At 36.9% G+C, this 25000-nt stretch overlaps 1 protein-coding gene across 2 annotated transcripts; it reads right to left on the bottom strand.

Annotated features, from left to right (window-relative positions):
- Window positions 1-1709: 1709 nt before the first annotated feature.
- LOC127642400 (immunoglobulin-like and fibronectin type III domain-containing protein 1) lies at window positions 1710-22896 on the bottom strand. 2 transcript variants are annotated; one of them, XM_052125014.1, is made up of 23 exons: window positions 22806-22896; window positions 20183-20209; window positions 17305-17424; window positions 15514-15653; window positions 15280-15379; window positions 15119-15160; window positions 14636-14681; window positions 14313-14490; window positions 13736-13849; window positions 13395-13563; window positions 13016-13288; window positions 11014-11946; window positions 5730-5854; window positions 5507-5651; window positions 5135-5428; window positions 4703-4999; window positions 4403-4582; window positions 4195-4323; window positions 3590-3898; window positions 3359-3444; window positions 2988-3180; window positions 2311-2607; window positions 1710-2092 (listed from the first exon to the last, which is right to left on the bottom strand). In XM_052125014.1, the coding sequence occupies exons 1-23, from the start codon at window positions 22852-22854 to the stop codon at window positions 1725-1727; spliced, it is 4614 nt and encodes a 1537-aa protein (XP_051980974.1). In that variant the 5' UTR covers window positions 22855-22896; the 3' UTR covers window positions 1710-1724. The 2 variants fall into 2 exon arrangements, with proteins under 2 accessions (XP_051980974.1, XP_051980975.1); XM_052125015.1 differs by lacking the exon at window positions 20183-20209.
- Between the last annotated feature and the right edge of the window lie 2104 nt (window positions 22897-25000).

Raw genomic sequence — 25000 nt, forward strand, 5'->3', positions numbered from 1 at the left:
AGTCACCATATACACAAAAGTTACAAAGGTTTTTGTACTTCTTCAAGAATTAACAAAGTGACGTTGATGAGTTTGCAGGTTAGTGTATGAAACTGGTGTAACTGAAAACTGAACGATTAGAAATTATGATGCAATTTCTCTGCATGTAGATTTAAATAGGTTTTATTGAAGCTCTCTAACTACAAAAAGACATACTGTAACTGTAACTGAAAATACATAGTATAGGTTATATGAAAGATACATGTACACAACATATCATCCAGTGATAGCTAGAGTAAATAATCTTTGTCTTTTGATAATGATTTGGATCCAGTTTAATTAAAAACCATTAGTCGAGCTCAGTGGTACTGTAGAATTTTGTGCAGCCTCCAAAGACGGTGCGCAGTGGTGGTAGAGTTGTGTGTTCTTTTGTAGAAAATAATTTTTTTGAATTTTAAATGCGCCATATCGTCCGCAAGACATGAATGGTGTGTGACCCCCTATCATTTACCCTGTCGCTCACACTTTACCAAAGTTGTCTTTAGAAAAATGTCTGAAAAAAATTTAAAAAGACTATTGTCTCAGGAAAACCAGTCCCAAGCCTATTGGTCAACCAGCATGATCTTTCAAGTGAACTTGTTTGACTATGAAATATTGCTGGTTAAGGCCCTAATATACTTCATACAAAATCAAAGAAAAACTGTGTATGACATCATTTAGAAAATGTGGCCAAAAAAGGTGTTTATGCATTCGTTTTGGTAGTTCATAACAGCTCCCTTGGGCGAACTTTAAGGAAAACTTATAATTGGCTGCTAAATAGCTTCTTACTGCCATTGGTCCATGTCATCGGTAGGTGTGACCTGAAGGTCTACCTACTATTTTGTTTATGTTGTTCCGGCAGCATTCAACATGAGCACACCAGCTTATTGAGTTATTAGTGAGCTGGTGCAAATGCATCATTCGCATAGAGACATTTTCCAAGACCATGTCATGCGATTTTTTTTTTTTATTGTTCTACAAAAGGAATCATACCCACTCAAATACTCTCAAGTGCACATTCACTCATGTGCCATCTGCAGCGAAAGCCATTCACATATTTGCAGGAGAGAGAGATCGGTTAACAGAGGCTTAATTAGCCTAATACGGGACCGGGTGTGTAGGATCACGACCCAGCCCTGGCCTCCGCCCTGTCACAGCCTATCACCATTCCTTTATCTGTAATCTGAACATTAACACTCTTTTATACATCCATCTTGCACCAGTATCAGTGTCATCATAAATTACAATAAAAGAGTGTAATCGGCACATATTATGGCAGGGTATAGCATGTTAGCGCATTAGCGCAATGAATTTAGAATGTAAACAAGACAAATTAAATAAATTCTGCTGAATATATATTACTTTAAATCATCATTGAGTGGTTAAAACCACATCTTTTACTGACCTCATTTGAATTATTCTCATAGAATAAGGCATAAAGTCATAACAAATTTTCTAAGTTTTACATGTAGCATCCTCATATTAAAATGCTCATCTAAATGCCTCCCACAGCAGTGTAATGGGTATCTGATCATTTGCAAACAGTATACCATTGCTCAACTCTTTAGAATTTATTTTTACACCTGAACAAAGAACGAAGAACTTCTTTAGAAGTATATCGGGGCCTTTAAGCAAGTTAACAAGCCTGCCGGGGACACCAGCATCCAAAACACAACATATGTTGAAGACTAGCAAAGCTGGTCTTTTCAACAGGGCAGTGTGATGAATTCATTGCTTAAACCCTTACCTCTAACTGTGAGAGTGGTGGAGCACTCTGCTCTTCCTAACGGGTTCTCGGCAATGATTTTGTATTCTCCCATGTCTTTAAGTCCAACCCTGAGAATGAGCAGGGAACAAACTCCACAGGTGTTGGTGATGTGGTAGTTAATGTTGGTGTTGAGACTGACATTGTCACGGTACCAGGTAACACGGGGTGTGGGATTTCCTTTCACGGCACAGGTCATGTAGCATTCATAACCTTGCGGTGCTGAATGGATTTTTAGTGGGATCAAAAACTTTGGAGACCTCTCCAAGTTGCAGGTCTTAGACTCTGGGATGGTCAATGTGAATTTTTCTGCAAGAGATTAAGCACTTTGATTTTGAGATATCATAACTAAGAAATCTTCAGATCAACTTACAAGGTTGTATACTTCATATGTCAGTAACAAAGACAGACATGATGATGTCTTGAAGGACTCCTCTACAAAGTCCTTCTATTGCATTTACAATATTAAATATATTCATTGTTAACCAATATATAAATACCCACCCTCCCACCACTGTATCACAAACCTTTCTTGCATGTAATTAGCCACTTTGGTGACTCAGAGGGGACAGACAAGCCAATGTCATTTTTGGAGTAGACTCGGAACTGGTATTCTCTCCCTGGCATGATGTTACAGGCTGTGAAGCGGTTGTTAAAGATGCGGTCTCCTATTGTGTGCCAAGTCCTCTTGCTGGAGTCCCTCTTGGTCACCATGTAATGCAGGCGATCATCACGTTTTTCATCTGGGGATGGATCCCAGGAAACTGTCACAGTGCCCGGCACATTTTCATCTAACTCCGCAGGACCTGGGGGCTTTGGCTCATCTGCATCAAAACAAGCCAATAGATCTTTCTAATAAGGATTGGTAGTTCACATGGCTATGTTTCTATAGAGCAAGCATGGCATGAGAATCTTTCACATTCACTATTTATTGTTTTAAAGTAAAGTTTTGATTGATTAAAGGCCAAAGGCCACAACATCTCTTGCACAGTGTGTGCAGCTGATGGACCAGGATAGCAATAGTATTCACCAGCAAAACTTGGTGAAACCTGTAAGCATGGTTTTAAGTTTGATGCTGGTTAACTAAGAATGTCTTGATGGTTAAGCTTCAAGAAGCCTTGTTGGAACACCAGCATCCTATTTTGTGGACCAGCTATAATTTATTCAGCAAAGTTGACTGGACATACTGATACCCTCGTCTTACCTGTAACTCTAATCTCAATACTAAAGGTCTCTTGACCCACAACGTTCTTTATAATGATGGTATATATTCCTGAATCAGAACGCTCAGAAGAGGGGATCAGAATCTGAGATCCTCCTTCAGCATTGCTGACAGTGACACGTTTAGAGACAGGGACACCATCTTTAAGCCAGGTGATATCTGGCCATGGGGAAGCCTAGAAAACAGGATAACAACATATTTTATGTACAGCATAGAAAGTATAGAAATAAATTTAGATGGGGCCAATGCAACTCTTTATATATATATATATATATATATATATATATATATATATATATATATATATATATATATTCAGTCTCAAAAACTATGATTTTATTATTGGCCAATACCTCAAAGTTGATGCTGAATCGTGCAGAATTTCCAGCTCTGACCACCATGAAACTCGTTATGTTAGCATCTGTGAATCTTGGTCTCACTAAGAGCAAAAACAACATTGAGTTGGTTATTTTCATTGAGTTGGTAAGTGGATGATCGAAGATGGATGTTTTAGAATGTAGAATGTAGAAGAATTCGAGAATTTTGTCTTGCTGCCCATTGACAATGTAATGTCAGTTATTCACCTGGAGGAGGCATAGCCAAGACATAGTTATCCAGCTCCTGTGGCTCACCCTCTCCACCTTCATTGACAGCGATCACTCTAACCCAATACATGCCCATTGATTTCATTCCCTTTACAGTGAATGTGGTCATAATGATAGCATTTGTGTTGCATCGATCCCATTCGGTGTTCTCAGCTGGCCTGACATCAACAAAGTATCCCTTTGCCTCATCTTGAACACCTGGATCTTCTTTTGGTTTAGTCCAAGACAAGGACAAGGTGGTGTAGGTGGAATCTGTCACTTTGAGGTCTTTGACTTTACCAGGGGGTTCTAATAGGACACAGAGACAGCATTTACATGTTACATGAAGATTTCAAAAACATGTGACATACCATTAATATAATAGGGCTATATATTTTTAAATAGTACAAGATAAGAGAAGCTTAAGAAGAGTTAAAAAGAGGTATTTCTTTTTCTCTTACCAAATCCACTATTTTTGCATATCTGGAATATGTTTGAAAATGTGGTGCCTTGAGAATAGCTCTGCTGAGAATTCTAATTTATGGAAACGCAGTCAGCAATTGTTCCCTCTTTGACGTTAATGAGCAACCTGAGAAATAACTCACTTTTTGGATCCCTTGCAAACACAAATTCAGAAGGTACACTGGGTTCACCAGCTCCAGATATGTTGATGGCCGACACACGGAACTCGTATTCCATTCCTTCAACTACATCTTTTACAGCATATTTCTTTGCTGTGGATGGTAAATAAGAGGATAAGTTGTCTATTATTTTTAAATAGCTAAAAGTTGTGTAAAAATGTGAGATACAAACTTTTGATTGGTTCCTCTAGTGGATTGACTAGACCCCACAAGTTGCTGCCCTTCTTGCGTTTCTCCAAGTTATAACCCAAAATATTGGTTCCTCCAGTGTTAGTTGGTTGAGTCCATGTCAAGTTTATGCAGTCCTTGAAGGCACTGGCTATTTTAGGAGCAGATACCGGACCAGGATATGCTGGAAAGTAAGACAAATTACAGGTCCTTGACCATGCTTACTTAAACGAGCCAGGTACTTATTTTCAACAATAACATGAGTTGAGTAAGTTCACCTAAAAATGAACATTTTGTCATTTACCTTTAGTGCCAGCCTGAACATCCTCAGTCTCCATCAATTCACTGATACCCTCTTCAGTCTGGGCTCTGATACGGTAGCAGTATTTCCTACCATGGTCAACATCAGAGTCTTTGTAGTAGGCTTCTCCTGGGATCTGGCCTATCTTCTTCCATGTGTTGCGTCCAATTTGATTGCGCTCAAGAATGTAATTTTTAATGGGGCAACCACCATCATCTTTTGGTTGCCTCCACTTGATCTCAATGCAGTTAGAAGATGCTTCAACAATCTCAAGAGGTCCAAGTGGAGGGGTTGGTTTATCTTTATCAGTTATAAAGTTTAACTTATCAGACATACATTATTAATTTGTATGTAATTTCAAATACATTCACAACCAAACTTGTGCAACTTTATGTTAAAAGACCTGCTTAATTAGTTCATTTATTTTTTACTTACCAAGTACAACTAGGTTAGAAAGGACTTCAGCTGTGCCATACTCATTTTTTATTTTGATCTTTATCTCTCCGGAGTCTTTACGCTGCAATTTGTTAAGAAGCAGACGGCTTTCACCCTCTGAAATCTCAATCTTGCAGTTAGTGTCCGGCATAATCTCCTCACCATCTTTGTACCACTGAACTTTGCATGGCTCATGACCAACAAATGGTATTTTGAAGACAGCTTTGTGATTGTGTTTGATCACAACAGGTTTCGCAAATTCTTCAACATCTTTGGGATTAAATCTTGGTGGATCTTTACAAAAAAGATTTTAACAATTTTAAATCCAGAACATTATGCTTTTATCAAATTAATAGAAGTTATAAAACAAACCTTCAACAGCAATCACACATTCTGTTTTACGTCCATCAGCCTCAAATCGATATTTTCCGGCAAATTCTTCAGTGACTTTGTCGATTTTCAGTTTATGAACAACTCCGTCTTTGGTGATTGTCATACCCTCAGTGGAGGGAGTAATCTACAAAGTGTTTAAAAAAAATCAGTGTGTATGTTTACGCATATGTTTAGAAATAGATATATATCATATTGGTGCTACCTCAATGCAATCTTTATACCAGACACCCTCACAGTCAGCCTTGCTAAGTTTGCAGACCAGTTCAGCAGCCTCTCCCATAATAGCTCTGCAGTCTTCCAGGCCAGCAGCAAAATGAACACCAGGATCTGCAGGTGAATTTTGCAAAAATTAGTAGTTGTTTATCCATGGGAATTCATGTTCAGGTACAAATATCTTTTTACTGCATTGTTATGTGTTCTTTATCCCCTACAGTACCTGAGGCTAAAATTCTACTAACCATGATATTAAGATTTAATCAGTAATGAGATGTATGTCAGCATGTAATATGTTAAAATACATGCTGAAATATGAATGTAAGGTTAACAAAAAAATTGTGAAACAAATTAATATATCAGGTTACTGATTTATTGCCATCATCCAGTGTTGACTTATTCCATATCCTCTTATAATTATCATGATGATTTAGTCCAGTAGTGACAAATATTCCCAAATGGCCACTAGACTTTTGCAGTTGATTTATTTTGAACAGCATTGTACTGAAGTTCTTTCCAATCCAATAGTGTGTAATTATAATGCTCTGATGGGTCATGTCACAGTATGTAGTTGAGAAAATCCTTGGAATTAGTGCTCTCTAACCATTCATTAGCTTCACCAAAAGGGGCATATAATTGTTATCCCAATTGTGGCAGTATTAGCACATAATCTTGCAATTACACAATTAGAGCATCTATGTTCTTGTACTGAATATGCTCTTAAAATCTCCATGCAAATGCTGAATGTGTTTTGGTCATGATCTTGACAATAATATGATTTTATGTGAAGACTTGATTTGGAAAATCTTCAGGTGTTCTAAGGCAGATTAAATCTTTAATTTGTCTTCATGTTCAATTAAAGTTGTCATGAGGACGCTTGTCCCTCGAGCTCACATGCTTAATGCAGCTAAATTAGAATGTGATGGCTCATGACTTATGGAATCATAATATATGTCATTGTGCATTTTTTATTGTGAAGAAAATTGGCAATAAAAAGCTTTATTAATAAGAGGGAGTTTGTTTTTTAGTGAGTTAAAGATGGATTGAAGTGAACAGAAAGGTGAGGGGTAGTCTTCACCCCCAATATACACTGCAACAAAATACCTTTTTGATTTGTTTTTGTTTTGGCTTGTTTTACAATTTAAATATCTACAACTCCTTTAAAAAAGATGCATTCACATGAGAAGCAGCATATTAGATATTTAGACTTTCTTTTAGAGAATAGATCATGAATATAAGTATATTTTGTCTTTACTGCACTCACAGAAGTATAACCATGTGAAAAAATACACTTGTATACAAAATACACTTACTGTATATTTAAGATGCATTCTCTTAAAGCAAGTCTAAATATCTTATATGTTGCTTCTCAAGTAAATGTATTTTGTTTTTTAGACAATTTGAAATTGAACTTGATGACAATAGGATTTTTTGCAGTGAATTTCTTTACAGAATTAAACTTAATAAAGAGTATTTTCCTGTTAATTCAGTGAATGTCTTTTTAGAGGTATTTTAAAAGATGAATTTGTCCTCTTTATTGTAGGTAAGCACGTTTAATCCAACCTTTTAATCGGGCCACAAGCTGAATAATCGGTTAAGTGCTAATGATTAATCTGTGCAATAATAATCCTTTTTATAGTTTAATCGATTAATCTAACGATTATTTATTATTAATACATAAAATACATCTACAGTTTGAGTGCCTACATCAACAGTAGCACAAACACTCCCACCCACGCCCATTTGTACTTTGCACTGGCATGAAAATTGCAATTAGAATGACAATTTTCTGAAGTTTGTGACTGGTGGAATGTTTTGCTGAAGGATTGCTCTACAAATGTTGATCTTTATAAAGGCTAAGCATAATTATAAATTATAATATCCCTACTTTCCTGGTAATTTATTGTACAAATTAACACTCTCTCTACATAAGGGGTCGGTGTTATTAAAAAACTAACAATATCTAAAAAAAAATATTATTATTAAAAATGTCACTTTTTTTATTTTATTACATTAATACTTTTAAAGCTACTCAATTTATTCAGCCAAAAGTAGTGAGTGGTTTTCTCTTTTCCTTGTTATTGTTGATTAATTAATAGCCTTTATATGACATAGCCTACTAGACAGTGCTCGATTCGGTTAAATCTACATTTCAAGTCTGACATTTTGATGCAAAAACGCTTTTTGTCCCACTATTTAAGTTCACTTTAGACATAAATGACTGCGTTTACATTAATGCCTCATCAAGACATGCATTAGCTGAATTATAAAGTGTTTTTGACCATTTAAGCTTGAACCCGCATTAGCGCATTAACGGTAATTAGCTGCCTGTCTATCAAACAGCACCCTGCTACTACGTCAGGAAATAAAAAGTACATCTTTTATATTTAATATAGATCAATTAACCAGTGGTGCTCTTGCTATCGCGATTGTTGTAATGAACACCCCTGTTCCAGTTGTTGAACATATGCTAAATATAGAAAATTACTCTAAAGTTTGATCAAGGACATCTCTCTTTTTTCTGATAAACATCTAGTTAATTTTATTGTCCAGCCCTATTGATAACATTGCATTCATCTCTCACAGCAGTCCAATAATCTCAGTGATAGATAGTTAAATTACAGGCAAAGTTTTAGACGCACAGAATCTAGTACACTACACATTATATGATGTTTTACCATGTGAATATCTTTTTTTCTTCTTCTTCTTTTAATGTACAGTAATTTCAAATCAGATGATTGCAACACACTTCAAAAAAGTTGAGACGGGCAATAAGACTGTATATATAATAACAAGGCAATGTGAAACAGATGTTAAACAGGTGAGACAATCATGTCATAATATAAAAGGAGCCTCCAAAAACAGCCTAGTCCTTCAAGAGCAAGGATCATTCAAGACTTGTCGATTTTCCAACATGTGTTTCATCACATAATCCAGCACTTTGAGAACAATACTCCCATTTGTCAAAGACAAATTGGAAGAATTTTGTCTATTTCACCCTCTATAGTGCACAATATAGTTTCAAGGAATATGGTCAAATCTTGGTACGTAAAGGGCAAGACGAAAACCACTTCTGAATGAATGTAATCTATGATCGCTCAGACATTACTGTCTTAAAAACTGTAATGGATATAATGAAGATGGCCATGGGATTACTTTAGTAAACCTTTGTTAGTCAACAACACTCGCCGCTGCATCCACAGATGCAAGTGAAGACTTTACTGTGCAAAGCAGAAGCCCAACATCAACACTGTCCAGAAGTGCTGCCAACTTCTCTGGGTTGGGTCTCATCTTAGATGGAAAGTAGAACAGTGGAACCGTGTTTTTGTGTCCGATGAGTCCACATTTGAAAAACACTTCCTTCATGTTCTCCAGGCCAAAGAGGAGAAGGACCATCCAAGCTGTTATATGGCATTGGTAACTAGCACATCTGTGAGGGTACCATTAATGCAGACATAAATGTAAAAAGTTTGGAGCAGCATTTACTGCCATCCAGCACCGCCTTTTTCAGCAGGACAACTTCAAACCACATACTGGCCGAATAAGCAGAGAGTGCGATGCTAGATTGGCCTGCCTGCTGTCAGACCATCTCCAACTGAGAATGTGTGGTGCATTATGTAGTGCACAATAGGGGAATGAACACCCTGTACAATTGTGCAGCCGAAAACCTGCATAATGGATGAATGAGGGAAATTCCACTTTTTAAACTTAAAAACTTGTGTCTTCAGAGCCTAAATGCTTATTAAGTGTTATGGTGATTTTCCACTATGGTAAACACTCAACTGTCCCAAATTTTTGGGAGTGTGTCACAATCATCCGATTTGTACTTAATGTACATTTTCAAAACATCTATGAAATTAACAAGGTAAAACATGTAATGTTTAGTTGTAGTGCTTTCAATGTATCAAAGGGTGAATATAATTTCTAAATCACTCCTTTTTGTTTTTATTAGCAATTTTCATCCTATCCCATCCATCCTATATTTTCAGAAATGGGGTTGTAAATGTTTAAAAATCTAAATGGTTAAATAACATAGTAGAACAATGCTGTCAGTATCTGATGTTTGATTTATCGACACTGAAAAATACCAAAATAACAAATAGAGAAACTAACATAACACAGTGCAGGTGCATGAAAAACAACCAAAAAAAATAAAGCCCACACTCTTCCCATTCACTGTGTTGGGTATAAGTGGACCTTGCCTTACACGAGTACAGCCCTCAACTTCCCCCTCCTGCTTACAATACTTACTGCTCACATCTGGAACTTTGTGTGTGTTTTAATTTCCTATTATGATTTTTAATGTAAACTATAATTTAATCAACAGATTATGTGTGGCACCAGAATTATGATGCGTATGTGTGTCCCATTTCTATTACTTTAGACTTTAACCTATGCATTCCGGCTAATAGAGTATGTGTAAACAGTAAAAATTATGTAAGGATGCTAAGCATTGCTGAAATTGTTACAAAAAGACTGTTGTTTGATGATACCTCAAATTGAAACAACGACAAAGGTAGTTTTGTGACAACAATCCTAATCCTAAACCTAACCCTACCCCAACCCTTACCCTAATCTATACACAAACCCTACCTGTAAATCTACCCGTAACTCAACTTCAGTAGAATCAAATGTTAATCTTGAGAAACATTTAGCAGAACAACATGTATTTATTCATCAAGGACATTGTATTGTATGTATTTAATGTTAGTACATAGTAGTTAAAGACACCTACTGAAATAGAAGGTGGGACCATTTTACCTTGTTAGCAATTACTGTAATCAAAACTGCACTGTAAAAAGTTGGGACCTGCACTTGTTACCTTATACAGTTTATACATAAACCTTATGATTTGTTTTGTTGGTGTAACCTCGTGTATTCTGGTCAGTGATGTTAAATCAAATGTTTGACTTAAAACCCTAAATGTCTATGTTACCTCATACATTTTTTTTCAATGTTAAATAATAACTGAATTAACTGAAGGAATAGCCTGTTACTACATAACCTCAAGTTTATAGTGGCTTTTGCTTTTTTGTAAAGGCAAGAATGCATTTAAAGGTCTAAAGTTGACTTGCCTTTCTAGACTGTGTGTTTTCCATAAAACACAATAACTGCCATGTTACATATTTGTTTATAATAGAGATGAAAACACCACCCTGTTTTCGAATCCAGAATTTAAAACAGAGATGTACTCTGTTGCATTGACATATTTAAAAGAGATCACATGCAATTGTTACCTTAAAGAGCTATTTCCTTGGTGTATAATTCCTTACCTATGACAGTCTCGGGCACAAGAGGTCCTGCTCTTTGACGCTTCTTGCCTCCATCTTCACCTCCATCCCCATCTCCACCGCTTCCTCCTGAACCATTAGCTCCGGCTCTTCCGGCTCCTCCAGCCCCTCCAGCTCCTCCAGCCCCATCCGCTCCTCCAGCTCCTCCAGCTCCTCCAGCCCCATCCGCTCCTCCAGCTCCTCCAGCTCCTCCAGCTCCTCCAGCCCCATCCGCTCCTCCAGCTCCTCCAGCTCCTCCAGCTCCTCCAGCCCCATCCGCTCCTCCAGCTCCTCCAGCTCCTCCAGCCCTATCCGCTCCTCCAACTCCTCCAGCTCCTCCAGCCCCATCCGTTCCTCTATCTCCTCCAGCTCCTCCAACCCCTGTTTCTCCTGCAGCTCCTTTCTCACCAGTAGCTGCTACAGCCCATGCCGCTCCTCCAGCTGCTGAACCGTCACCTCCAGCTGCAGCAGCAGTTTGAGCAGCCAGTGCAGCAGCTGCCGCGGCACCTGCTGCAGCAGCTTGCGCTGGACTCAGGCCATCCCTTATGGCCTTAAGTTCTGCCTTCTTCCTGGCCTCCTCCTCAGCATCTGCTTTGGCTTTAGCTGCTGCAGCCTGTGCTGCTGCATTTGCTGCAGCTTTAGCATCTGCCTCAGTAAAACCTTTGGCTTTAGCTGCTGCAAGAGCATCCTCTGCAGCTTTAGCAGCAGCTTTGGCCACGGCTGCTCTTGCTGCTTCGGCTTCGGCTGCAGCTCTGGCTTCAGCCTCTGCTGCTTCTCGTTCAGCCTGGAGCTTTTTAGCAACCTCCAGTGCTTCTTCAATCTCCTTCTTGTGCTTTTCTGCCTGCTCTGCAGCAATCTTTTCTAAATCAGCACCACCACCGGCCAGAGTGGTTTTACGGGCCTTCTTCTTGCCCTTTGATGCAGGATCATTGTCAGCTGATGTGGACGAAATATTACAAATGACAGATTCAGAGCATCAAATGTCAAGACTTTGGTTGCTAAAATTATATCAAAGTCATGACTCATGCAACATAGTCTCATGGCAACATGTAATAATTCATATGAAATGATGAAATCGTAATATATCATATTATGACTTGGCTCTTATGATTTAGGAATGATTGTATTCCCATAGAGACCAACCAATCGACAAACAGAATTTCAAATTGATGCAATTCGGGCATGGAAATTAAGCTAGCTCCTATCCAATACTTCATTTGAGAAAGGAAATTTTTGTGAGCAAAATTTGTTTCTCATTCCATATATATTTCTACAATACAAATAATTAAAGAATGTCAGTAACCTGTAATTCGGTTCCCTTGTCTCGTTTCAAACACTGATGTTTAATTTCTTCTGTGGTACACAAAGTTATTTTCCTATTAAAACTATGGTTTAGGGTTTAGATAAATGGTTAGACTTTATGGTAAGGTTTAGGTTTGGGGTTAAACTAAGGGAAAAAATGTGAGGATGCGTTTTTTCAGTGACAAACAACAGTAAGATTTCTATAAAAATTACTATGTTTAGGATATGGGAAAGGGGTTAAAATGTTTGGTTATGTTTAGGTTTGGGTTAACAACACTGTTGTTTGGTTCATTTATTATTATTCTTGAAAGTAAATGTTGTTCGTTTGTGTACAAGCCAACTCATACTAATTACTACGAGTTCTCATGAGACCGGGTTAAATTCATTACATCTATTTGTACAGTGGGGTCCAAATGTTTGAGACCATGAATGAAAATGCATCTATTTTGCATTTCTTATCATTAAGAATCTTAATTATAAAATATATTAGCAGCATAACAGATTAAGTGTGAATTGAAAACTTTAGCGCAGAATCCTAAATATTTCTTCTTCATTTTGTGTTATACCTTATCTAAATGGCTTTAAATACTATGGCTTTCTGTTTCTTTCAAGATTTAAATGGAAAAATCCCAGATTCTCAATGTGGTCTCAGACTTCTTTTTCTATTAATCGAAAAACTTTGAGCTTTCTTTCTTGTACTTACCTTCTACAATCAGCCAAGCACTGCTAGACTTAATGCCGGCGAGAGCAGTATAAATTCCTGTATCCACTAGCATGCAATCAATGATTTTCAGCCGGTGGACCAGTTTATCCTCTGAAGAAGTAATCTCATATTTATCATTGTTAGAGAGTGGGGTGTTCTTTAGGGTCCAAACAATCTCATTAATGGGCTGAGTTAAAACACACTCAAAGAGGGCGTCCTCTCTCTCCTGGGCCTTCACCTCCTGAGTCTTTAGTGCGAAGTCCACTGGGGGAACTGTGCGTTAAATATGGTGAAACATACCTTAGCTGTCAATACATAATAGTATAATGCATTCTAATGCAGGAAATTGGCAAATACTCATGCACTGTTGAAAACGTACTCTTGAAATCTGTGGAAAAGATATTGACACCCTCAACGTCCACTTGATAAATCCCAGCATCATCAGGACTGAGATTTTTAACACTGAAGATGTACTTTTTTCCGACTTGTTTCAAACAGTGCTTCGATTCAAGTTCAGATTCTTTGCTGAATGGAATCATGACACCATCCTAAACAAAAGAAAGAGCAATTGTGATTTCATCGGGATATATGTATTTACAACTTTTTTAATGTGAGTCACTGACTTGAGGTAAGAGCCTGAGACCTGTTATTGACTAGCATAAGCTTATGTTTGATTTGTAGCTTATGTGTGAGTCACCTCCTCTGATTCACAGTTCTCACCTTGTAGAGAAAAATGCGACTGGTGGGGTCTTTGAGTTCCATTTCCAGTTCAAATGTGGCATCACCTTCAGGTTTCACCTCAATTGGTTTCAGATTGCTAAGTTGTTCGATGAACTAAATCATGCAAATGAACAGAAAATGTGTGTCCAAAATTGTGTTTAAAATGACAAACCAATTCTTTGAAAAACTAGCAGTCATTTACTGACCCTCATGTCGTTTTTGACTGATCTTCTTGTTGTTCTTAGAAGAGTGAACATATGAGCGTGCAAAGTTTGAGCATGAACAAATTTGAACATGTCGAGGAAAGCTAGGCTTGATGTCAAGCTTTTCACTGCTCATCACACAATCGCAATCATTTGCTCTACTTTCATGACACTTTTATTGTACATTTGCATTATTTGTCAAACTTTCAAGCTCAGTACCCATTCATTGTCATGGCATGAAAAAAGAGGACAACCAGGGCATTCTTCAAAATGTATCCTTTTGTGGTGCACGGCAGAAAGTGTTACAGGTTTGGTGACATGAAGGTGAGTAAATGATCACAAAATTAGAATTTTTGGGCAAACTATTACTTTACCTTTGCCTGCTCCACTTCTCTTTCCTTCTTCATCTCGACCAGTTTTGTCAGCATGCCACGGAAATTAGTGATACCATACTTAGCGCAAATACTTTCATAGTCTTTCTTTTCAGCACTCATCAACAGTTCCCATACTGCATCGTCGATTTCACCTTTTTTCTCCTCTTTTTTCCCAGCACTTATATTGTAATGATAAAACAATTCAGGCCAAAAAATAGCACTTAACAGGGTTAGCATGACTGATTTTTTTAATATGAGCTATGACTAGAATCATAAGTGTGTATGGGCATTAATGTGTAATATAATGGATACAAATGTCTCACCCTCTCCTGAGCTTTTTTCTAAACTCTGCTGGGTCATCTGATGTAGCTTCAAAATGAAATCAACAAACAGGAGACAAAATGTTTCTATGTCATATTCGATGTCATCCCATTTATCATTTCTATCTTATGCGGTATATTGAATCGCATGGCTAAACTTAAAAGTGCTGCAAGTGATTTTTATTTTAATGCCATATACAATCACATAGCAGATATCACTGAGAAATCACACATTTCTCTGTGACAGCCCTAAACAGCCAAAAAAAAAAAAATCTCTGGGGAGTGGTCCTGTCAAACACATCTTGGTGTGAAGACATTAGGTTTGTTGTAATGTCTTTGAAGTGTGGTGTTATGGAGAAAGGGTGTGTGGTTGAAGGGATGGAGGTGGTTTATTTCAGTGGCTAGGTATAGTGGCAGTTATGACTGAAATCACTTGTAGCACCTTATTAAAAAAGCTTTTACAATTTTGCATAACACTTATCTTACCTGCTTCAGATTTCTGCATTTCTTTGTCCCTTTTGAATCCAACTTAGAAAGAAAATCGGGGTACTAGTTAGTATTAGTTCTACTTTTTTGGAAAATTCTACTGAGAAACAACTTTCACTCTGTGAAGTACCAAAGTTGTCTTCCAAACAAGTGTTCTTTACCTTCAATGACATTTAGGACAACAGTGCAAACAGCCTTTCCATATTCATTTGTGGCATAGCATTTGTAAATATCAGCTTCAGCGCCACTTACTTTGGGTATCTGCAAAAGTAAACAATTTAAGAAACAGGTCATGTAAATGAATCTTGGTAAATGATCATAATTACAATGAAATAACAATTTAAATATTGAGCACTCATTTTGAAGAAAGTCTAAAATCAAAAGCCTGCCCATACCTCCAAAGTATGTTCATCAATCGCAGGGTCATATTTGATCTGAAACCTTTGAGAATCATTCATTTCTCCTTTGGCTCTACGCCAGGTTACAATAGGCGTTGGGTCTCCAATCACTTTGGCTTTTAAAATGGCTAGCTTTCCTGTTTTATAAAAAATTTAATTATTTAAAATGTTAGTACAGATGATTACAAAACAAAATTAATTATATTTACATGTAACAGAGAATGCCTTAGTAATTTACATCTCATTAAAATGATCAGACAGTGGCAACATTTTTGCAAAATGATATTACGTGGTTCATTACACGTATTGTGGCAACTCCAAGGTGAAATGTCCACTCTTTGACGCAAAGGAGCTGTAGGCACACTTTAAAACCAAGTTTTTATGGTTAATGATCTATCAAGTTTTAAAGCAATAAAACCCACATCCCTACCCGAAACCTTTGGCCCCATTTCCACCTGGTATTAAGATGCATTTCGGGTGATCCGATCACATGTGGTTAGCCCTAAATATAGGTCTTAAAATTTTGTGATCGGATCACAAAAACCACATACGAATGTGGTCAAAACCACATTGCATTTTAGGTGTAAATGCTAATACGTCCTGAATACATCATGGCAGCAGTGAAGCACCACTTACCTGTCAATCAACTGCTGTGCTTAAATAATAGTTTAAACTTTGCCGTTTATGAACGGCTTTCAAAAGAGATAACGTCCTATCCGAAAATTTATATATATACCTATATATACACAATCACGAGAGCTTTACAGATCTTATTTAGTGTGTCTGATATCAACACAGATGACAAGCACAAACACCTGAAGCTCCTTTAATACAGGTAATCCACTAAAATATCCTGCTTGACATGTTGCGTTTGTCCTTGGATTAAATTTCAACCACATCTAGGGGAAACAGTACACATTTATTTATTTTTTTGCACTTAGTTTTTTGCACATTTTTGACTTTGTTGTGCTTTATTATCATGCAGTAACACACTTACACACACAGACATAGTGATTGATGTATGTCATCATAAAACGTCTAGGTTACTGTCGGAACCTCCGTTCCCTGATGGAGGGAACGAGACGTTGTGTCGATGTAGTGACACTAGGGGTCTCTCTCTTGAGAGCCTCGGTTACCTCTTATATTTAAGAAAAGGCCAATGAGAATTGGCGAACAGAACTTGCATGCCCCTGGCCTTACCCTGACACTTTCGGCTCAAGTAGTGTAATTTATCCAGAAAACTGCTGTGATATGTACAACAAACCATGTAAAGATTATTTTGCAAAAACGTATGCTACATATCGTAACACATATCTATGAGGCCAGGTTGCAAATGATTTGATCTTAAGGACTACACTTCAATTCTTCAGTAGTAATAAAGAATGAGTAGGTGTATAAACTTTTGACTGGTAGTGTATGTTTATCTCCTTATTAGAAATGGCTGATGGTGGTCTTTCCTGAGACTCTCACAGTATTGCATTCGAAGCATCAACAAGGTCAAAAGGTGGAATATTCCTTCGGTCAAATTTGGGCAGACTAAATGACAAAAATTAGAGCTTGTGAGGTCATAAATGATTATAAACATAAATTAAATCACATGTAGAGTGCAAGTTAAGTTCATGTAGCTGTACAGCGTCAACACATAGAGCTGTAAATATGTATGTTCTCTTATGTTGTGAATTTCACATTTAAAATCATTGACGTTCAACTTTCAACTGTTACCTCTGATCATACGTACTTTCACACAAAGTTTTCAATTTGTAGATTTTTCTCTTTTAATGCATTTACCTTCTTGAATTGTTAAAGCGATGGGTTTACGTGTGAAGTCTGGAGTAGTTTTCCCCTCAGGAAGTTCCTCAATGTACTGTGTAATCATTACACCAGGAACCTTAGATCTCCTTTTGATGCCTGAGAGAATCCACATTCAGAGAAAAATGTAGGTGAAAAAAAAAAAAACACACAGCAGATGCAGAAAATGTTTGTCTAATTAATTTTGAAGTCTGAATGTTTACTGCAAAACAAATTACAGAACTGTGGGTATATGATTGTAAATGATTAATCTGAAATGGGGAAAGAGATGTTCCTTAAGGGCAAAAAAGGAGGTAAATTCTAAATATGTCCAATTATAATTTCACTAATGAAAGTCTTTGTCCCTTGATTTGCTTTAAATGTGCAGATATGTTGCATTTTAGAAACACATTCCTAATTTTAGAAATATAGGCTTGTGTGTACATTTTTAAATAGTTTTATTCAAGCAATAATAACAGGTTTAAGAACAATTAAAGGTGCACTATGGTGGGTTTTTTTTTCTTATCTGCTGTTGAAAAGAATTGAAAAATATATAAAAAATCATGAACACTCATATAAGAGGATGAATCCATGACTATATTGGCTAGTGCAACATTTACAAATAATTACGAAATGTACCTTTAATATAAAACATGTACGACATTTTATTTAGGAAAATGTTGTGTCTTATTTTTGCAAAAAATAAATATATATTTTTTTTTTCAGCGTATTTCAGCGCATAGAAGCTACAGTAAACACCAATGACTTGGCTCTTGAATAATTGTAGAGTTTTATATCCAGGTTTAGCACACCCATCTGAACCAAAAAAAAACATCTTAGAGAAGACGAAGCATAACATAAATCAAGCAAAAATTGTCAAAACCTCAACATTTGAAGATATTAAGACATAAATTGACTTTTGTGTTTTTTGTGCCATGACTGTTAGCCTTGATGCCATGATAATTCTGGCCATACTTGCTACTGTTTAGGCTAGTGTAGGGTAGAGTGGGGCACAAACTAACACTTTTTGGCTTTCTTGAGTTTGTGTAACTGCACTTGGGGTTCAATGTATTTTTCTTTTTTCACATTAATTTTACACATGGTAGAAATACACAGATGAGCCAAAACATAATGACCACCTGCCTAACATGCTGTTGGCACCTTCACGTGCTCGCAAAACAGCGCCGACCTCCAGAGGCATGGACTGTACATGACCCCTGAAGGTGTCCTGTACTATCTGGCGCCAAGGCGTTAGCCATGGATTGGACTTGTTGGTCCAGCACATCCTACAAACGCTCAATAGGATTAAGATTTGGGGAATTTGGTGGCCAAGCTAACACCTTGAGCTATTCATCATGTTCCACAAACCATTCCTGAACAATGTGTGCAGTGTGGCAGGGTGCATTATTCTGCTGAAAGAGGCCACTGCCATCAGGGAATACCATTGCTATGAAGGGGTGTAACTAGTCAGCAATGATGTTTAGGTAGGTGGCAGATGTCAAATTGACATCCACATGAATGGCCTGACCCAGAATTTCCTAGCAGAACATTGGCCATGTCTTCCCACAGTGCATCCTGCTGCCATTACTTCCCCAGGTAAACGGCGCACATGTACACAGCCATCCACGTGATGTAAAATAAACTGGACTTATCAGACCAGGCAACCATCTTCCACTGCTCCAAGGTCCAGTTTGATGCTCCCGTGCCCATTGTAGGCACTTTCGACAGTGGACAGGGGTAATCATGGGTACTCTGACAGGTCTGCAGCTATGCAGCCCCATACACAGCAGTGTGCAATGCACTGTGTGTTGTGACACATTCCTCCTGTAACATCATAAAACCTTTCTGTGACTTGTGCCACAGTAGACCTTCTGTTGGTTTGGACCAGACGGGATAGCCTTCGTTTCCCTCACACATTGATTTGCCTTGGGCGCCAAACTCCCTGTCACCGGTTTGTAGTTTGTCCCACCTCGGACCACTGTGGATAGGTACTCACCACTGCTGACTGGGAGCACATCCACAAGCCTTGCCGTTTCAGAGATGCTTTAAACCAGGCTAGTCACTTCCTCTGGTTAGCTAAGAATTAAAAGTCTGTTCAAGATGCTAGAGGTTAAAATTACATTTGCCTAGTTTGAAATAAACACTAAAAATAGAGATTAAAATTATGTTTCGTGTGAATTATTACTTTTGCTTCTGTAAAATTGACTTTTGGAAACATTGAAACATTGAAGTTCACTAGCGGATCATCTCTTCATTGTATTATGAAAGCCAAATGGATCAACGCACCCAAACAAAATAAAAAGACAATATAAAACCATAGAGCGCCGTGTATAATAAACCTGGTTGGAAACATATAAACCATGTCTGTTACAACTAGCCCCGTGTTAGTTTGTGTCCCGCTCTCCCCTACTCCTAAAAGTTGACAAAATTAACTTTTAGCAGATGTACAGTACACATTTAACATTTTCAGTCTTTCTCTTCTGGGAAAACAGACCAAAAACATTAATGACTCATCTTCCACTCATGGGCGTATATACATTTTGATCCAAAAAGCTGATTAGAGTGAGAATGTCCCTCTTCCGAATACAACCTGCAATCTGATAAGCAATCACAAGTAGCCAATTATAGATGTAAACTAGATCTTACTGGCTTTTTTTATTTTTATTTTTATGAACAAGCACTTCAATATGTCCGATATACAGTATGTCAAAATAGTGTGGTATGTGTGTGTCAATAGGAAATATGTCAACACAAGAAAGAAAAAAAAAATGGTCACACTATTTCATGGTCTTTAAATGACAACAATCTGAACATTTGCATGTACATTATTAATTTTTTAATTTTTATGCATATGTTTAGGTTGCTGTCATTACCTTACCTTGTCTCTTGGAAGGTAGAATCAGTCCTGGTGGAAACACAACATTACAGTAAAACAGCAACACAGGATGGGGAAACAAAGGAAAACACAGAGCTGTTAATCTGTCAAAATCTTTCCTTTGACAAGCTTATGGAGGAACACAAAAGTACTCACACATACAACCACATACACAGGACAGGCGAAAAGACAGGATAGGTTAAACCAATACAACGTAAGCATTCAATCCACTAATGGGTTGACCATGAGGATACAATAGACAGGAGAAAAAAAGACTACAGAAATGAAAACAAGTGTGTAAATGGTCAGACAATGCTCGATTGAAGATCATCACCCATGGTTGATTAAAAAAGGAGGGGGATCATAAATAACGCAAGAAATTAAATAAATAAAAATAATATAAAATATACATAATTAAATAAGGTAAATTAAGCCCCTCCTCAAAGTAAATAAAAAAAAAACAATGGAAAATAAAGCAAAATTAAACAAAATTATATAATACAAATAAAAGGTTGCATGGGTGGAATGTTTGAAATGTTAAATGACCAAAAGTGTTTGCTGAAAATGAAACTTTAGAGTTGAGTTGTGGTGCAGTACATAGAGCCGGGGTGATATTGATAAACAAAACAAAAACTATTGATATTTTAGGTCTTATTCCAATATTAAATACATTTCTCAATATTTAAGTATATGCTGTAAAATTGCATAAAAGGGTAATTTTATGGTTTCAATCAGAGTAACATTTCAACCAAACATTCATTGATTCAAAATGTTTAATGCTAGAAGTAAAAAATCTAGTTAAATATTGTAGTTTCAGAATCCAGTAAAAATCTAGTCCAACAATGTTGTTTATAAAGCATTTTAATGCATGAAAAATGCTACACAGGGACTTCCATTAAAACATTTTGAGCAATGACACAAACAAATGGTTGTCAGAGATTTAAACCAATTAATTTTAATACCCAATTAAGTTTCCAAAAGAGCGTGTCAATAGATTAGTTTATGAGAGCGTTAAAGTGATAGTTCACTCAAAAATTTAAATTCTGTCATCATTTACTTTTATGTTAGTCAGCATGTTAGACTCAGTTACCATTTACTCATTATATGGACAAAAAAAAAGTTGCCTAAAAGTGAATGGTGACTATGCTAACATTCTCCCTAACATCTCCTTATATCATTTTCTGTTCCACAGAAGAAAGTCATATGAACAACAAGAGGTTGAGTAAATGATGACAAAAATATCATCACAATATTTGGGTGAACTATCGCTTCAACGCTCTAATAAATGAATCTAATAACGCGCCCTTTTGGATACTTAAAGGCCTGATAAAAAGTGCATTAAAGAAATAGGATTTTCTTCCGTGGAACACACAAAAAAGCTATTTGATGGAGATATAATGTGAATATATATATACAATATAAGTCAATGGGGTCCAAACTTTCAAGCACCTAAAAGGACATAAAGACAGCATAGGTAATCCATTTGACTCAAGTGTTTAATCCATGTCTTCTTAAGCGATCTCATCCATTTTGGGTGAGAACAGACCAAAATGTAACTCCTTTTTTCCCTATAAACCTTGACATTGCAGTCTCTAGGCATGATCATGATTTCATACAGGATTTTGTACTGTATAGATATATTCACATCATATCTCAATATCACCACTTGTGTTTGACGGAAGAAAGAAAGTCATATGAGTTTTAAACAGCAAGATATGAGAATTTTCAATTTTGGGTGCACTATTCCTTTAAAATCACAATATTCACAGTGTTGGTTAATTTTATATAGCCAGGAAAATAATTACAAATATATCTCAAATATTCAATATATCACACAGGCCCTATTAGTGCACATGCTAAATGAGTTGCATTCTTTGAGATATAATAATATAAAGAATCTGCAACATTGGCTCTTCCATGTCGGTTGATTGATGGCTTGTCCCTTCATCAATGCTTACACGATTCCAAGAAAACCATGAATGACAACAAATGGTCACAGTGCTGTTCAGTGAGTTTCTGGATGAAGGGCGCGATGCAGCCCTTGATTGCATAAGCCACATTCACAGATTCCTCTTCATTTGCATATTTGCATCGGAGTGGCCAGTTTCCAGCCAAAGCCTATGACTATCAACAGCTGTTTGATCATTCATGTGTTTAAATCAATTTGTGTGTTTAGGTTGGATTCAACACTTGCTTTTATCTTTCTATCTTGCTCTTCTAGTCCTCAGAGACAGATATATTATTCACTTTGCCATAGAGAGGAGGTCATACGATCTGGAAGATCTAATGCATTACATTTTAACACAGCTGCTTACTGTGGTAGAACCCTTCTAAATGAGTCCCATGTCCTTTCAAGTGTGTCAGATTTACTGCTGCTGTCATCATTATGAATACAAAGAAAACTGATTAACTAAATTATATCCTCAGGGAAAAGTGACCATTAAAAATACAAAAAAGAAGTTTTTCACTTTCATTTGTGTTCCTCTACTTTCTCAATATGGCAGGCCTTCACGGAGAACATGGCTGGATTTGTTGTTTCAATTATTTAGTAATGGAGCATTTGGACAAGGTTCGGTGCTTGTGTCAGGCTGCCATATGGGACAGAGTACAATTATATTGTTCTTACCACCTTGCCCGGCAGCAGTTGGATCAGACATTTTCGCCTTTTTCCACATCTTGATGCAGTCTATTGGCTCAAGACTTCAGAAGCTTCTGTTGGGGTAATAATAACAAAATGAAAGGTCAAATCAATTTCCATCTTCTTAAACATTTGGATAGATTAAAAATGTTTGCTCATTACAATGTGAGATTAGAAGGCTTATTTATGAAAAGAAAAATTTATATTAAATCTTTTGCTTCAGGACACAGACTTTACATTGGACACAGTACCAAAAACATTATTGTGCGAAAATGTATTTTGATTCATTTGGATGCTCTCGGCAGCCAATAATATACTGCATAAAACACATTGTTATCGGCACAATCCACGTTTGCCTGTATTTAATGTAGTCTGGATCAGATTGTCTTTTACGTATCGTTCTATTGATTGGTTTCGAGGATGAGGACATGTCATCCATGTTGGCATCTGCCCAATTTGGTTAGCTTCTACCAAATGATAGATGAATTTGTACAAAAATATTATAGAATTTGATTGGACACACTTTGATGTCAACAACAAAATATATGGTAAGTGTATTCTACTCCCCTTTAAAAGTCGATAGCCTATTTATTTGCTATCCTAACTGTACACAATTATATAGTTAGTTGAATTTTATTATTTACATTTAGCATTGTTTTTCACCTGCTGTCCAACCCCTATTAGAACAGATCTGTGACTGATCTAGAATACTTGTTCTGCCTATTGTGTCATGTGCTTCAGGAATTAGGGGTTTGAACATTTATCCATATTAAGCAAACATCACCTTAAAATAGGTAAGTGAGATCATAATAATAAGTCCATAATTATTTAACTGTTCAGCAAATTGAATTGTCAGGGAAATTGAGAAAAACACATAATATGGATACAAAGACCTGGTGAAGTATATGACAGTTATCCCATTTGTCAGGATGTGATATAGTCTGACAGTGTGGTGCATTATGTTCACTTAGAGCAGCTTTCAACACAGTCAGCAAAACCTCCACAGCTTGAGTAATTCATCTTTTCAGATACACACAAATATACAGATCAGATCCAGTCAGTGTGTCCTCACTAGTAGCACTCATGTAGCACTTATATGGGATTTTGACATACTTGGATTTTACTCTCTACCCCAGGGACACATATTTCATTTGAGAAGGAATGCTGTAAATATTTTAGTAAGCAAGTGTTAAGAGATTTTAGCTCTGTTCCAAAAACACTAGCAAGCTACCTTGCTATGTACTACCCACCTATGCAGTCGCCTTCTAAGGCAGCATGCTAACTAAAATGGAAACTTATATTTCACTTTGGTGATATGGGCGTGGCCGAGCGATGTCTGTGGAGAGCGAGGCCTGGAGAGGAAAAATGGTAAGGATTGACACCTGTGGAAAATTATCTCTTACAGCTGTTTTGTGTTACAGTGAGCTGGAGAGGGATACAAGTGTTGGATTATATATGCAGAAGAATTACAGTGACATGATTTGAATCTAAGAAAACCCAACCTTTGCAATCCTGAAATTCTTCACCGTCATAAATTAAGCGACTCAAGCATCGAGCTTGGTCCGAAAGGCCCCTCAGTGTGACCTTCTGAACTTCCACACAGAGTTAAATCAGACTTCCCTTTGTAAGGCTTCCAAAAGCTCATCAGTTAGACTCGAATACTAAGACATTTCAGCTTAATCCTGGAATATTTTACACAAAGTCACAGTATTTTACCGATTTAACCTTCTAAAATGTACAGAATGCATTTAAATCCATGATTTATACAATACCTAGTCTTGCTAGGTAATTCTGACAATTGCTTTGAACTGTGTTAAATTGCATACCTGACAAATGAAGGATTATAGCCCTTTTTATAACTCTTATAGTATCTCTTTAAAATATGTGTAACATGTATCCTTGTTGTATAACCAAGGAACTAACCAATATGATTTTGTAACCAGAGATTCTAATGTTTTATTACCTACACGTATAACATCCATAAAAACTTGTCATGTTTGATATGTAAACATTTGTTTGTGTATGAAGAAAAATCTTTTGAAAATGAATATCATGTATCTTGTACCATTCTCGAGATATGAGAGTTCATGTTTAAGTATGCACTATTTTTGAGCGGAGATTTGTAAGACTCTGAAACAAAGGGTCACAAATCAGCTGTCAGCAAGGACAGCCCAGTCGACCAT

Source organism: Xyrauchen texanus, unplaced genomic scaffold, assembly GCF_025860055.1.
Source record: "Xyrauchen texanus isolate HMW12.3.18 unplaced genomic scaffold, RBS_HiC_50CHRs HiC_scaffold_597, whole genome shotgun sequence".
In the NCBI taxonomy this organism is placed as follows: domain Eukaryota; kingdom Metazoa; phylum Chordata; class Actinopteri; order Cypriniformes; family Catostomidae; genus Xyrauchen; species Xyrauchen texanus.